This window comes from Gouania willdenowi, chromosome 1, assembly GCF_900634775.1.
Source record: "Gouania willdenowi chromosome 1, fGouWil2.1, whole genome shotgun sequence".
NCBI classification, from domain to species: domain Eukaryota; kingdom Metazoa; phylum Chordata; class Actinopteri; order Blenniiformes; family Gobiesocidae; genus Gouania; species Gouania willdenowi.
This window is the reverse complement of record NC_041044.1, coordinates 26838652-26855607: the sequence shown is the minus strand read 5'-3', so window position 1 is coordinate 26855607 and position 16956 is coordinate 26838652. Positions and strand designations below refer to the sequence as shown.

Sequence of the window (16956 nt, the reverse complement as noted above, 5' to 3'; positions counted from 1 at the left end):
TGCGGCTCTGGAGCCACATGTGGCTCTTTGACTCTTTTGCAATGGCTCTAGATAGCTTTCAAAAACTTAATAAAATAATTAATTATTATTTCTTACAGAGGGTAATGATGAATAATGACATTAACTTCAAATAAAATTAGGATAAAAACAATTTGTTTACCTAAAAATAAATCACATTGTGCAATAACTTGTACCTGTGGCTAACATTAAATTGTAATGAAATCCCTGGTAAGATAACAAAAAGACTATTCTGGAAGAAAATATATTGCTTGATATGTTGCAAGAAATTAAATTCATTAACTCATAAAATTATTTGATATCTTTCAATTTTATAGAAATTTATACACTGTATTGTTTGCATTGAGAAGGTTTTTTTTTTTTTTTTTTTTCGGCTCCAGAAGGACTTTAATCCTGGTGAAATTAGGCAAAATGGCTCCTTTGAGAGGAAAGGTTGCTGGCCCCTGCTCTATGGGGACTGCCAGGCTATTTATATTATGACTGTGTCACAATGTTTTTCAACTTTGTAAATAAAATGTGAACACCATATATGCCTCGTAATTGATTAAAAAAAATAAATCAGATTAAAAATATATTTTACATTTTATTATTATTATTATTATTAGAACATCACACACGTATTCTGTACTTTCCCTTTCTGAAATATAAATATAGTTTAAATATAATTCAGTAAAAAAGTAGCTGATCAGGCAATTCTTGTCACTTTGTGCACTAATCGTGGCTTCAGTGTATTTGTAACACAGCATAACAAAAAAAAAAAAAAAAAAAAAAAACTGATTCTAGAGAAGAAGAAAAAATGTGGTCAAGCTGGGCTTTAGATGTAGCTCATCATCTCACTTATCTTTACTTTGATGGGACATAATCGAAGGGTTCCGACACACCCGAGGTTAGAGAAATACAGAATGGAGAAGGTGTCGTATATTTAAAAATCATCTTCAAGAAGGATTAGATATGAGATAGCTGTGAGATATCTGAAGCTTTAGTTGGTTCTCAGAGCTTTGAACAGAGGCTTAATAATAGATGAAATATGACCCTGTTCTGTCCGAATCCTCCCTCAGCAACTCATTATTGGAAAAGATTAACCAGACGAGATAAAATGTGTTTCTCTCAGTTTTTGGGTGGGCTTGTAGACATTTATAACTTTTGTCGAGAGCTGTGGAAATCTGCTTCTTAATTCAATACGGAGACTCAGAAACCACTCAACAGTGTGGAAATGGGTAATAAATGTCAAAAATACCAACCTTCAGGAAAAATGGAAGATTTAAAGCAATACTGTAATGTAGCTGCATGATGGAGGAGTGTGCCAATGTTTAAAATGACTTATTGCTGCATTGCCTCATTCAAGCATCTATACACACCATGACAATTATCTGACAACTGTTTGAGGGCTAATAGTAAATGAATTCACCAATGGTGTCATTCACACAGAAGGTTTGGTGACTGAAAGGTTTATCTGGAGTTCATTGTGTTTTTAAATGGACCGCAGGAGTGAATGTGAGCCTTTTAAAGCTCTTTAGGAGACCATTGTGTGAAGCTTGAGAACAAGATAATGTGCTTTTATCTTGTGCTTTTATCAAATAGATTGTTAGAGTGGAAACACTTTGAACTCTCTGTCCTTGAGGAATGAATCAAAGCCACTGCTGCAGCTCAGTAGTTTCTCAAGTCTGCTGCCTGCTATTAATATTTCAGCTACTTTCACACACACACATGCACGCACACGTTTCATCTGTGAAGCTGCAAAGCAGTGGAGAAAAAAGGGCGTGAGTAGCAAGAGGAAGGTGTTCTCAGGGACTCTTACAGAAGACTGAAACCACAGCATTTCACCTGGGCTGGGTTTAGATGGAGTATGGTTCTATTTGACTGTGTTCATTTTTAACGAGTAGATTAGAGAACAATAGAGTCCGAGGCACAGGAATTGAATTATAACATTTAAATCTGTAAGCGCTGGGGGATGTTGAGCCAAACAAGCTGCAAATAACTTCATGGTCTGTGTTGTGAGTTTCCTTGACAGACTAAAATAATGAGCACCTGCAGGCTGTGAAGCACGGAGGATGTCAAAGACTGTCAGGATGTGCTCGATGAGCTCTTTTGAAAAAGCACAAAGAAATAATAACAAAATCAAATGCAGACACGGCAGTTGGAAGGAAACCTTTTGGCAGACACATTAAGCTTTGTCTCCAAGTGTCAAACACTCAATGCTTCTGTCTTACACTGTGATATGTATTCTTATTAAAGCACACTGACACCATCTCTGACTGAACAACATCACTTCTTTCAGAGTAGAATATCCTTTGGTTTGGTTCCTAAAAGATGTCACTTTTATACTTTAGTTGTATTATTTCAAATCAATGATGCCAAGGCTAAAAATGAGAGCGATTGAGACAGAAAAACAATGAATTTGAATCTGTTTGCTTAGGTTCAGGACAGAAAACAGGGTTCAACCTGGACAGAGCAGGGTGTCGCTTGCCTGATAAACTGTAACATATAGTCATTACTCAAGGAAGTGCTCTGACGTAACTCCAACTGGTTTTGAGGTTAGCAGCATCGGATGGTTCCCATGGTAGCGTAGACTTGCATGTTTTAATGAGTCTCCGTTGTTCAGCTGAAAGGCACGTGTGAATCCATAGTAAGATAGATATGAACACTGCACCCACCATTAAGGGCCATCATGACAACATGACTTGTGAAAGGACGCCGACTGGCTTAAGTCTCCAAAATGGCGATTCCCACATTAAAAAGGTGATATTACGTGTGTTTAAAGGCTAAAAGTTGATAAAAATGACTCCAAAATGAATTGGTAACATTTTATTATTCAGCTTCAAACCAATCACCTAAACTTTCTAAAGCACATTTATGTGAATGGTTGCGTATCACTTTAAGGCAGCACATCGTTCAACAACTTTTGTTCTCCCATTACTTGGTTCACATTTAATAAGATGAGAAGTTTCAGTGCATCAAAACCAGTTCATTTCTCAGATTATAAGCAAAAAATAAAACTAGATTTTTGCTTCTGTGGCTCTTCACTATAAATACAGCTTATATAGATGTACACATCTGTTCAGATTAACTGTTTTTCATTGAAATAAACCCCTGCTTTTAATAAATGGATGTGGAGTCTTAGGTACCATAGTGATGTTAGCAATACTAAACAGTCGGAGGAGGAAACCCTGTGAGCGTTCACTCGTGTTACAACAAGAAGAAGAAGAGTGAAGGACGCTCAGCCAAGTCTTTCTATAAATTAGAGGTGTGGAAATCCGTTCTGCTAGCTGAGAGAGAGAGGACTTTGTTCTCTAGGAAAGTTGACACCAGTGGAGCAACGACTTCAGGGTTATTCAGGTGGACGTGATGATCACCATGAACGGACACCACAGAGTGCTGAAAAACACAGACAACCAAATGACTTTAATCTGCTCACTCTGTGGCAGCTCACTGTCTGACATTTATTAACACTACTATTATTATCATTAGGTTTTAACTTTCTTCCTTATTGCTATTCAAATAGGAGCTATTTGATAAATGAAACAGACCAGAATAGATTTAGGCTTAAAATCCAAATCACGCTTGGAAGAAAATTAAATATAATGTTTGGTTTCTTGAGTGTGATATGTCTCAGGTTTTTCTCACTGCTGCTGCCTGCTTTAATTCAGAATACGTATATACAGTATCAGTTGGACAGTTTTGAGCTGGATGAGGTCTGGGAGTTTTAAATCTAGTGTTTTTAAAAGAATAATCCATTTCTCTCCGTCTCCTCAGCATGGCCGGGCTTCAGTATGTAGGTTAACTCCAGGTCTGCAGTGCAACTCCTACAATATTTGCTCCTTTGCATTTGTGTAGCTGTGTGTCAGTACAAGCTAATTGGCTAAAAAAAAAAAAAAAAAACACCCAGCTCACACAGAAACACTCACTTTATGGTCTTTGTAGGCCTGGAGAATATCTGAGACAAATCTTTTCTGTTCGGGTTTAGCAAACATCCTTTCAAAGCCATGGTCTGCCCTGTTAAAACCAAAGATGACATGTATATTTAGTTTGGTGCAGTGCAGCTTTAGAGGAGGAGGAAAGAAATATTCCTTACAGGACAACCAGAACAGATGCTTTAATCCTGGAATGCAGCTCCAGCACCTGCTCCACACTGGTGCGACTTACGTTTTTCTAAAAAAAAGCCCCCCCCCACAAAAAACAAAAAACTGTGAGCACACGTGGAAAGCAGCTGTGAGAGAGAGAGAGAGAGAAAGTGCACAGGTCTGCTGTAACCTACCAGATTAATCCGAAAGTCTCTGGTGAACACAACACCTGCAGAGGAAAAAGAAAACGCATTTTTTTTTTTTTAAATTTACTTTCTTTGGAAGCGAAGCCTTTTTGGGAAACATAAAAATATCAACACCAACCTCCCTCGACTGGAACTGAACCTCGCTCCAGGAGGATTTTCGCAGACTCTTCAGACAAACCTCTGTTTACACTCAACAACCTGCAGGTTGGACACATAAGCAGTGAGTGAGAAGTGCTGTAGTGGTTCAAAAACAGCAAATACACCGAGCAGCCGTACCTCTCTAAAGCCTTTTCATAAGAATAAACTCTTTTTTTGTCTTCTTCCATTCTTTTTTCGTACTGAATCATGTCCTCGATCCCCTGCCTCATCACTTTGGGCAACTCTTTCTGTAAGAGGACGCAAAACACGAGAAGAGTGAGTTTAAGAGTGTAGCAGCATGAAGCTATAGAATAACGAGAGTCTTTAACAAAGTCCTGGGGGACCAAAAACTAGGCCAGAGTCATTTATACTGGCAGAGGAAAGTATTTCAAACAGCTAACTTTCATTTTCTCACATTAGATCCGATGCCAAGATGAAGCCTTTTAGTGTAACTCTAAATTAAATTAGTGTCAGCTCACAAGGGAGTGGTACGCTAGCAAAAACACGTATCATAAATTCACTTTTCATCCTAAAGCTCAGCAGCAACTTCACATTGTAGTCAGAGCTCTTAGAGAAGGACACTATAAAACAAAATAACAACAGCAGTAGCAACAAGGAAAGATACAAGTCATGGAAACAAATGTTTTCATTTTGGTTTGATGTGGCACTTTCTCTTTAAATGAAAAGGTGCTAGAGGTTACTGGCAAACTGTCAATTCCAGTAGGTTGTGTTGTTTGGGAAAATAAAAAAACAAATGGATATTAGTCCACATTATAAACTGAACTCCAAGCAAAGGAATAGGAACTAAAACGGTCTTTAGTTTAGCCGTTTGTGCTACATTCCCTTAAAAAGCAGAGGTGGCAAAAGTACTAGTTTTCAGTGCTCTAGTAAAAGTATAGATACTTGAATAAAAAATGACTAATAAAAGTAAAAGTATTGAAGTTTCTCCCTTACTTGAGTAAAAGTTAAAAAAAAAAAAAACTAAAACAAATGTCCCTTTAAAAATAACACAGGGTTTTTAAACCAGCATATCCATATACAGTGTATATATTTAAGAACTTGTAGAATACTGGTACATGGAAACAAGTTAAATCTGTTACTTTTGAACACCTGGAGAATTTAGAACTCATAATAAATAAAATTTGAAAATAAAATGTGTCAAGAGAAAAAAAAAAAGTGCAAATGCTCAATAAAACCCAGAGCAGCTTTGAGTTTCATATTTTTAAGAACTGGTACACGGCTCCTCCAGCTTCGTGGTTGTTGAGTTGCGTCTTTTTACGTTGTGACGTCATCTTTGAAGGTCATAAACGTTACAGGCTCATTTTTTAAAAAGTAAGGAGCAGAAAGCACAGATATTTGTTTTAAAAAGTAAGCAGCAAAAGTCAAAAGTTGCCAAAAAAAAGAAATACTAAAGTAGATACCAGAAAAAACATTACTCTCACCTCTGTTAAAACTGACGTGTTCAGCGATTAATGACTGCAGTTAGTGACTGTTTGCAATGTTTATCATCCCACTCCTTTAAATCAACCTTCTGATTTATTTTAACATCTGCAGAACTTTTACTCATTCCTCACCTGTCTTTTTATTTATCAATATAATGTATTGCTGTGTTGCTGCTGAGCTGTCGGCCAGGTCACTGCTGGTCATGAAACTTATGTTGCTTCTCAGCAAGAAAAGAAATGAAAGAGATCAGCTGACACAGCATGACTTCTGGTCACTGGGTCCTGTTACACCTACACAACTGACTTTTGAATTTGAAGTTCAGCTTGAATACACCAGCCTCACAACAGTCAGCAGGAATGGGGGTCCATTAAAATTGTAATCGCACAATTGATAATTCATTCCAATTATGGCATAATTATACATTTGAAAAAAAAAAATTCTGTCGTAATCATAATTAAATTAAACTGAGTTTGGATAATTGACTTTGTAATTGCCATGACATCTTTATAAAAATTGTCAATTATAATTTAACGCAAAACTGGGGACCCGTGTTCTAAGTACAGCTCTACACACATCTAGTTAACAGCATTATTAAATTGAGGGGCATACTGACACAAAAAAGGCTTAGATTCCGAAACCAAAAATATTAAAACCTACAGTATATGTTCATTGATTAGGAAGCATTAACAAGGTAACCAATGGATAGAAAAGAAGTTAGATTATAGATATTTGTTTTTAGTGTATTTTACAGCTAATTTAGGACCCATTATCATAAGAGAGGCTAACAGAAAGCTAACACAAGAAGAAGGTTAACTTTTATGGGGTTATTTATTTCAGGTTCAGTAATTGTGATTAATTGTAATTGAACTTCAGGAAGTGAAAATGTAATTGTAATTCACTTGTAACTTGTAATTGAACATGGGTAATTGAAAACGTAATTGTAACTGACAGCTGTAATTGACCTCAGCCCTAAGAACTGCTCAGGTGCTGATCAAACCGTGTTGGACATTTAAGCCTTAGCATTGAACAAGCAGCCTCTGGTTAATGCTGTGACTCCTGCTCACTTTAAGCACTCTACTAACATTGTAGTCGTTTTAAACACCAACTTATTTGGGATGTAGAAATGACTTCCCCTTCTTGAAATGTCCGTTGCCTTCCTGCACGACTCAGTGCAAGCTTTCGCACAGCTTAACATCTGCCAATGTTGATCATTTTTTGGAAGCCTCTCAAAATGAATGGGGTTTTGTTTTCTGTAAAATTGTTGCCTGGAGCTCTTAACATGGTTATGGATCCACAGACGGTTTAGATGAGGGAGGATTTGAGCGGCTCCCACCATGGATAAAGAACTCTTGCTTGAGAGAATGTCCACAGAAATGTAGAAAGAAAAATGTATTTCACCCACATGTGCATTATGTGGATTGGCACTAAAGCAACACAGCAGCTGCTTTAATGTGGATTGTGATTTGATTTGTGTTTCATAAACACACTGAGCATGTGGGTTTCCACCTAAAGCCTAAAAGTCATGTTTGATGTTTCATATAATATAATATTTCATGCCAATGCAGAGAGTTTCACTCATTTCACTGCATTATTTCTGGTATTCATTGACTGTATTTAAATTCTCCTGTGCTGTATACTACTTTCAGCACTAGATGAGATGGTGAGTAGCAACAACACCTCTCAGACAGAGGATAGTGGTTGGTTGCAGGTTCTCAGTGTGAGTACGATAAGTTACTGGGATTTCCTTTAACGCTCCCGAATAAAAACATGTAAGATCGTTCTGCACATGAAGCCACGAGAAAGGACAAATGTCCATAAAACAAAGATAAAAATGCACTGTAGCTGTAAATGAAAACTTTTGCTGCTTATTTGGATAAGAATTGTTTACAAGTTCACAGCAAAGTTACATCCGATGCTCAGTTGTGTATAGTGGACATGAAGCAGCTTGTATGGACTGTTTAAGGCTGTTTCATTTTTATGTTGCTCATAAAATGATGATAAAAGATTTAGTAGTTAAAATAGAGGTCGGCGACTTAGTAGTAGCTCTGACACAGCCTTCAATCAGCTGAGTTTGTTCTACCTTCTGCTGCATACTTAATACACTTTTCAGCATACTTATTTTACTAACTTAAAATACATTTCACTACATCTTAACACACATGCATTAAAAAAAGCTTTAATAAGACAGTTGAACATATGTTACTTTGGCTCTGGAGTAGATTGGCTAATTTTTCAACCATTTGTAATGCAAGAGCTGCAAAAGTCAATCTATAAACTGAGTAAATACATCACGGCTGGTGTATGTTACACAATATATGATACAGTTTTAGCACAGATGTTAAAAAGAAAACAGGGAGGATAAAAAAAAAAAAATGTAAATACCAAATCTGTTGGTAAAAATCCAAAACTGTCCAGCAGCACAATGGCATCCACCATCTCCGGAAATAAAGCACTGAACTGTGGAAAAACAGCAGACGATGATGACGCCCAAAACATACCTTTATATAGAATATTAATGTACTATATATGTATATAAATGTAAATATTAGAAAATAAATACACCAATAGAACTCTTAACATTTATTGAACTTTAAATATACATATATAAAAAATCCTTATCCTATTAAGGATATAATAGGATAAAGGTAGCAGAATGTTCACCGGAGTCTTTTTTTTTTTTTTTAAAGGATTTTTTTGGCTCTAGTGGCCTTTATATGACAGTTGCTTGACAGGAAAGGGGGTCAGAGAGAGCAGGGAATGACACGCAGGAAAGGGTCCCAGGCCGGGAATCGAACCTGGACCTGCTGCAGGTGAGGAACTGTAGCCTCTGTACATGGGGCGGGCGCTCTACCCACTGAGCTAAACACCACCCCTCACCGGAGTCTTTTGTGTCATTTTACCAATAAATGGATTGATACTTCTTTATTGTCATTCAGTGATCATTAAAGATGCATCACAGAATGGAAAGGTGGTGATGGAGTAAAGAAAGAGAAGATGGTGTGTGTCTGCTTTCCAATTGTTTTGGACTTCCTTCACATGATCCTATGAATCTACCAATTTCCTGCTATTAAGATGTGGCCATAGAGCTGTGGATAAATGTTGGATGCAATAAGAAACTTCTTTAAGAAACCTCAACGAGAGTCCAGTTGGCGTTATTCATTTCAACCTCAAGCACACTCAAGCTATTTCTCAATTGTATCAAACAAATGACTTACCATTCCGGCTACGTTGCCACCTGGAAAGTAAAAGCAAGACGTGAGAAACGAAAACCTCAACACAAGCTTCTTCAAGCTAATTGTTTTCAAACAGCTGCACTCACCCATGCTGTGGCCAATGATAGAGAATTTTCTCCACTGCAGAGCTGTGGGAGTAATTTCACACATCATCAGGCAGGTCCAACATCTCATCATGAAAAAAACTCACTTAGACTGTTCTCAGTTTAAAGGAAGAAGGGGTCACTGGGATTCAGACATCATTAGAACACACCCCAGTGCTGAAAACTACCGGCAGCAACATTTCAACTCAAGCGTTTATCACCGAGTATCACCCGTTAATCACATATACACTGAAGCTTTGATCCCAATCTTTCTCATTCACTCAAGTTTATGTGGATGTGTTGCCATCATTCATGTCATCAATGTCTTCAATGCTGACGTGAAACAGTGTGAGAGTTTCCCTCTGATGAATCGGGCAGCATGATGATATTGTGTGATGCATGGTGCAGCGGAGAACCAGCTGCAGGCTGTGACCCGTCTGTATCACTGCAGCACCACCGAGTTACTCTGCAGCACTCAGAACACTCGCAGGAATCATTATCATCATCAGTGCTCATCTAATTTACATCTATTACTCAAAAATCTGGATTTGAGCATTCATATGGAAAGTGTAGTGCAAATGTGCAAAACAATATTCAATCATTTACAACAGTTTTCCTATAAACTCTTATCAGAAGAATTGCTGCACAGAGCTAAATGTGGGTAAAGAAGATTGTTTTATTCTAAATTATTCTAATGGTTTTCCTGTGTAAAGTCTGCTTGTTTTTTTTTTTCTTTTCTAGCAACACGTTTAACATTTTAATGACTCTAGAGACCACTAAACCAGGGATTTATGGGGTCACTAGATAGTGGGAGGGGGTCACCAGATACCTTCAAGAAATTTGAGCCCATTTTTGCTTAATTTTTATCCTTGTTCTGCAACTACACCAAACTTGCCATATTTTAACCTATTTTCATCACTTTTTCTTGCCATATTTTTTCTCCTTTTAATGCATATTTGCCACTTCTCTATCAAACTTTAATGTTTTTTCTGTACATTTTTCCCCTTTCAAGACATTTTTGGCACTTATAAACCCTTTCCACCACTTTTACCACCTAATGTCGAACATGTTGATCCATTATTGTCACTTTTAACCTTTTTTCACCATATTTTATACTTATTTTTGCGAATTTAACCACATTCATGATTTGTCATACCCATTATTTGCCAGTTTAAACATTTTTCTGCCACTTAAGCCAATATTGACACTTTAACCCTTATTGCACCTTTTAACCAATTTCTGTGGTTTTTAAAATCCCATTTCAACACCTTTTCCACCATTTTTGGTCACTTTCAACCCATTTTATTTCTAAAACAAGCATTTTCATCTTTAAGATGACTTTATACTAGGGCGCAAATAATAATAAACTTCCTGGATAACAGTGGATATTATTCAGATGAATAAAAAAATGTGATTATCACAGATTCATTGAACAACGGACCATAATTTGGCTGAGTTCATGGATGGACCACAAAAAGCTCCACCTTTTATTCCCCCTTATAGTCTTCACATGACTGATCTTCAATGTTCATGTCTGTGTTCAACCACCTGAAAAGTTTGAGAACCACTGCACTAAACAATGGATGTACTTTTGCACATAAAATAAGAAATAATCTGTTAAGGATAAACTCTTGTATTCTTGTGAAGTTATGGAAAACACACAACAATAATACAATTTTGAAAAATTATGCAAACTTCAATCACATGATCGGGGCAGAAAGTAAGTACAGCACAGAAGCCATACAGTGTTAAATGAGCGATCAACTGCTTGAACTCACACACCCTCAACGACTCGTCGCACATCCATCACGTATGAAGGAAACGTGTACAGGACTCCAGGAGGACGATGTGACGAGAGGCCATGACCTGGAAAATCGATAGACACGAATCTGCATTCTGAGAGAAAACAGAGAGAGGTATTTAGTCTTTAATAAGAAATCAATTTGTCCTCACCAGAAAAGTCCTCAATGGAAATGTAGCAGATGGTTTCTGACGCTACAATGAGTAAAAGTGTGGTACTGCACGTACGGACGGCCAATAACCATCTGAGAACAGATCTAAGCAATAAAATCCATCAGTGTCTCAACCTCACGACAACTTTGGACTTCAGGATCTAATCGATAATAAATGTGTGCTTTGGTTGCTTTTGTGCTCTCACTGGAGGAACATGTTTTTATTGACATTTCATGTAAGTGAAAATTGTTCACCTTAAAATAAAAAACTTTCATGCCAAACACATAATCTACGATTTCATCTTTTAGCTTCTACAAGGTTTTGGGTTTTATTTGTACATTAATATACCGGTAGATCAGTTTCAGTGGGTAATCTTGTGTAGCAAAATGCAGTTTAATGACACATAACAATAGATGGCAACAACTGGGAAATTAATTTTTATAAATTCAATGCACATTGGCCCTCATTTAGTAACTGTTCGTACGTTCAGATCTGAGCGTATGACGTGCGTTCGACCAAATTTCTGCAAACTCCAGCATTAATCAATTGAAGTCTGCGTATATAGACACGCCCACTCATGAATATGCATGAAGGCCCCAAAACAGTCTGTTTTTAGAAGAGTCATTTAAAGGACTTTTCAGAGAGCTAAAACTCCAGAAAACAGGCAAGTTTGGGAAAACACATTATTTCTTGCACTCAGAGGAGAAGGACGCTTCTTTTTCCCTTGCTCCCGCCTTTCTCTGCTTGCTGCGCTTTTGTCTTGTTTTAATCTAACAGGAGCCACTATCAGCATCCCGATCCTGAATCTAATCATGGAATTGATTATCTGGTCTTTCTTCGCTTTTGGTCAAATCTCTCTACTAGAAGGACGGGCAATGAGTTCGCAAATCCTGAGGACGTGGAAGACGTCCACCATCAAATTGGAATTTATGATATCAGGTCTTCTACTGATTGGAACTGGCATTTTCCTGATGTATCGCAAAATTGGATTACATTGGCAGCACTATTGGAAGCCGCAGTCATCAACGAAAGGAGCCAAACTCTCCGAACTCTCTCAGAATTCTCAGATGGACTCCCCGTGAAACTTGGAAATAGACACACTATTGGATTACTGATCAAATTGACCAGGAACAGTAAGACTGGCAGTCCTGTTATGGCTAGCCCGTCTCAAAACACCTTCTCTATTCTCATTCGCCCTCCACCCTGAATGAACAGCCTGTCAAGGTCTGTTTTTCTTCTCTCCAAACTCTCCAAGGACGGAATGTTGATATGACGCTCTGACTTCTCCCTCACTTTCCGTGTACACCTGGACGCGGCTCTGCCAACAAACTCTTGAGGTCATCTCTACGGCAACGCTGTCCCACATCATTGGCATTTGAGACAAACTGTTTGAGAGTCAGCAGCAGAATCTGAGTAAACAGGCTTATCTCAACGAACACTTTCACTCCTCCCACATCACTACACATCCTGTCTTTGTCAACATCTCCTCTGGCTCCACCCCCTCCTCCCTCCCAGCGGTTAACAGTAGGAGGCGCGCCTTAAGGGCAGCGCCCTACTGTGGCTGACCTGCTGTCCCATCCTAAAGATCCATTTCCTGTGCTGACGTGTATTGAATTGAATGTTGCGTTTGTTGGTTTTTGTGCAATGTTTGCTTAAGAGTTTTTTCATGATCCAAAACTCCGCCCCTCTCTACAAGTTCTAGTTTGGTTCTTACCTTTTTTACTTCTTCTTCCTACCCATGGTTTTCATTGGTTGGGATGTAACTGAAACTCAATTTCCCCTCGGGGATTAATAAAGTATAATCAATCAATCAATCAAAGTAAACCTCAAATACTATGTTGTTGGGGTTCTTGGAACAAATTGAGATGGGCGGACTGTAAAAAGAATGGACAGGACGAGCTCCCCTGTGAGTGAAGCTTTTATTTTTCCCTGCTGACTGGGTGCAGTAAAGGCCATAAACCCCACCTCCTCATGATAACAGATGGGATGTGGGTCAAATCATAAAGTTAAAATACTCAGCACATATTTTTTTCCAAAACCTAAACTCTGCTGTGATCATAGTTATTATCACCCTACATTGTGTTCAAGTGTACAGGAATTTTTAACAATAATCGAGTAAAAAAAGAATGGAAATAATTAAATAAACGCCCAGGATGTGAAGTGTAGTTTGTTTAGATGCTTATTCACTGTAAAAAAAATAAATACTGTTACCTTTGGGTAGGAGTGGGAGGAAGGTGTTGAATGTGCCACAGTTGTCAGCCCAGCCGTGCAGGCAGAGCACAGGGTGACCGTGATCAGGACCCCAGACTTTACCTCGAAGCACTCCCCATGGCACAGGAACAGTTAGTTCTGAAACTGAACACAACACACATTTCATCTGTAGCTTCTGCCTTTTCTCTGGCATATTCAGTCCTGAACTACGGTGATCTTCTTTAATGCTAAAAAAGAACAGAGACTTCTCAGGGCCACCGCCAATCTTTGTACACATATTGTCACACACTGCCGAGTCAGCATTTCATTTCATAAATTAATTTAAAATATTCTTTAGTCAAATTTAGCAAAAGAAACAACTTTAAAAGGTAGTATAATATTAGTCCTAGTGCTAATAACCAAATTATACATACACAACGTAACAGAGGTGGAGTGGGTGGTGCATACAAATATGACGAAGCAATATTTCAGGAGCAGTAATGCTGGGTTCAATAAAACTCAGAGTTCTGGATTTTCTGACCTAAAAAGTTGCTCAATAAATAGTACTCAACTACTCAAGTTACAAGTTACTTTCACCCCCTACGTTTACTTTTGATGATAAATCTTGCCACGGTTCCCTTGCATACAGTAAACATCTGTATGTATAAACTTAAACAGGAAGAGATCAAATCTTGCACAATTGGAACTTAATTTATTTTCCACACAAAGGCATCTGTATAAAATAAAGGTTTATCAAATATTGTTATGGTGAAAATTATTAGTTATGTTTAAAAATATATTTAATCCTTAAGCCTTGGTTGTAACTTTCCATTATGTGATTTTCATTTCTTCAACTTTGCTCTGGGTCAGACTGCCTTGTCCAAAGCACATGATATGCTTACACACACACTCACATAGTTCCCCAAAACATTCCCAAGGACAGGTGCGTAGGCACTCTCTGTGTGCGCACTCACATGTCACACACACACGCCATACACATCCATTCATTCACACACACAAACACAAACGCACACTCCTCCGTCTCTATGACAACCGACAGATACAGGACTGGTTGTTTAGACCCAAAAGAACAAACTGTCTTTCCTTTTTTCTCCCTCTGTCCTCACCTCCTCCCTCTCTCTGTATCTCTATCTCCTGGGGGGAGGAGGGAGGGGGACTGAGGGGAATATACGTATTGGATCAGAACTGTCTCACTCAATCATCGGACGTCCGCCTGGACGGACGCTAACTTTGTTCCATCTTGTACCTTTTTCTTAGTTTAGAATAAACATTTTTTATATAAAATCATCAATGCTTCTCCTGGATTCCATCATTCAACCAGAGCAATGAATCATGTCACCAAATGAGGTCAACCGTAAATTCTGCCGTAACAATATACAATTATTTTCTAAATAAAACACCACCAAGGAATGCCATAGAAAATAATAATGAAAAAAAATCTCAGGCTCTAAGTATAGCTGAATTTATGAACTCTAAAACTGAGAAAATAACCGGTGTCACGTACTGAGATTATAACCCTAACCCAATAAACAAAAAATAAAACAGGTGTCCATTCACTTTCATAACAAAAATAAACAAAAAAAAGTTTTTTGTTTTTTAAAGCAAAAATCATTTTCCGGTAGTGCACATATGCTCATTAACAATCTTAGTGCATGTGAACACATGACACCGGCATTCAATGCTGTTTCTGGAGCAGTACAGTACGTTTAATCTGATTGGTCAGCTATGATGTGATGCATTTATGTGTTGTCTGGTCATTTCATTCTTTTTTTTTTGTAGTTTCATACTGTCTGTTGATCATTTAAAACAAAACAAAACAAACAAAAATAATAATAATAATATTTACTCAGTAAATGCTGGGTGAAGAAATGTAAGAAATCACTGTACTTCTTTTAAAACGTACTTAAGTACAAGTGAAAATACTGATTTAGAAATGTACAAGTACCCACAGAAGCAACTCAATTACAGTAACGTGAGTTTAATGACTTTAACGTCTGTACTTTTCATACTCGGTCTGTATCAGTATGTGATTAGCATGTTGTCTGTAAAAACGTACATACAATCCAGCAGGTGTCAGTCTACAGCTACAGTAACAACAGTCAAGTGTCACAACAATAACATCTGATCTATATATTAAATCACACACTGATACTGGTGGAGAAAAGGCAGAAGTGAGTGTGTAGTTGACTAGTTGAACACACTCTCACCTGTTTCCATCATGGAGGCCGACGTCCACAGCCTGTGTCCTCTGACGGTCTCTGTCCTCCGTGACCAAAGTCCTCTGAAGCTTATAAAGCAGGAAAAACCTTTCAACAGCATTTAAATGACGTCCGCGAAGCACCGTTAATTTACAGAAGATTCACTCAGGCTCACTTCCGCCTTACTACCACGTGTTGAGATTTAACCCTGTGATTGGATAGAAGACCTGCGTCAGCAGTGGTCCGCCGCTGTCACGTACTGACATTGTAACGTGCTGGAATTGCCATGCGCAAATTGTCATACTGAGATTACAATGATATCTTAGTTGCAGTTCACATTAATATTGTGTATTAAGAAATGTAATAATGTATTTTAATTATTTCAGGAAGTCATTTGTCAGTTAAGTGCATTTTGTGCCAAAAATTAACTTTGAACATTGAAATTGAATGAACAATCTCAGCACATGCGGAAGTAGCAAAAATTAATTTTCTGGTAGTGCGCATGCTCAGATACAATCTCAGTACGGGACACCGGCATTGTTAATTATTCATGATTAATATTTGGGGACTCGTATTTCAAAGGATACAGAGGTTCGACAACACAACTCCGTGAGTCGCTGTGGTATTTTATACCTCACAATATTTTTAAGCAACTAGGACGGTGGATTATAATTTCTAATGGGTGGTAATTACAATGAATCTAAATGACCAGTTCATTTATCAAAATTGTACCAACAAGCTCTGCTATCTTGGAAACTATGCTAATATCATACTTTTTCTCCTCACAATGATCTAATTTGGAATAATGGCAGCAATACTATTAAAAACAAAGTTAATTTGATCAAAAATGGATTGAGAGGGGCATAATCTTTATCATAGATTTGTTTGATGAGAATGGATGTCTCTTTTCTTATGAACTTTACTGTAACGTATAAGGAGTTTAATTAAATTTTAAAGGCTATCTCTTCAGGCACAATTGAGCTTTTTAAAGGTCATCTAATATGTCAAATATGCAAACCAAAACTCCCTTGTTTAATGTTAAGAGGTGTTAAACTAACTGATAAAAAGAGTAATAATAAACATATAAGAAAATAAATCATTTTTCAAAATCAAATTACATTAAGCAGTAAAGCAATTTAGAACTCACATTTTGAAAATATTAAGTGGAAAAAGCTTTCAATTTTGTATATATAATAAAATCAGAGAAGTACATTTCAAAATTTGACATAACATGACCTTGACTCAGGTGGTAGAGGGGTCGTCTTCTGATTGAGAGTTGGGGGATTCGATCCCAGTCTATACCTCTCTATGTGTCAAAGTGTCCTTGAGCAAAACACTGAACCTTATGAATGGGTGAATGAGCTGATGTAAAGCGCTTTGAGACTACTTCAGTGTGGGGATAAAGTTCTATA

The 16956-nt window shown here is 37.6% G+C and overlaps 1 protein-coding gene across 2 annotated transcripts; it reads right to left on the bottom strand.

Moving 5' to 3' along the window:
- Positions 1 to 2808: 2808 nt before the first annotated feature.
- Positions 2809 to 15756, bottom strand: LOC114470265 (serine hydrolase-like protein). 2 transcript variants are annotated; one of them, XM_028458350.1, is made up of 12 exons: positions 15554 to 15755; positions 13347 to 13490; positions 10965 to 11078; positions 9186 to 9227; positions 9082 to 9101; positions 8249 to 8323; positions 4562 to 4671; positions 4404 to 4483; positions 4274 to 4308; positions 4091 to 4167; positions 3924 to 4011; positions 2809 to 3393 (listed from the first exon to the last, which is right to left on the bottom strand). In XM_028458350.1, exons 1-12 carry the CDS (start codon positions 15663 to 15665, stop codon positions 3250 to 3252), a joined length of 1041 nt encoding a protein of 346 aa, XP_028314151.1. In that variant the 5' UTR covers positions 15666 to 15755; the 3' UTR covers positions 2809 to 3249. The 2 variants fall into 2 exon arrangements, with proteins under 2 accessions (XP_028314151.1, XP_028314160.1); XM_028458359.1 differs by lacking the exon at positions 8249 to 8323 and having other exon boundaries at positions 15554 to 15756.
- Positions 15757 to 16956: the final 1200 nt, after the last annotated feature.

Excerpts from the sequence above, each read along its gene's own strand:
- LOC114470265 (XM_028458350.1), bottom strand. The coding sequence starts at position 15,665 with ATGCTGTTGAAAGGTTTTTCCTGCTTTATAAGCTTCAGAGGACTTTGG. Across the intron at positions 9,102-9,185 it reads TATCATTGGCCACAGCATGG|GTGGCAACGTAGCCGGAATG; the intron begins GTGAGTGCAGCT and ends TTTACTTTCCAG. Across the intron at positions 4,484-4,561 it reads TATGAAAAGGCTTTAGAGAG|GTTGTTGAGTGTAAACAGAG; the intron begins GTACGGCTGCTC and ends TCCAACCTGCAG.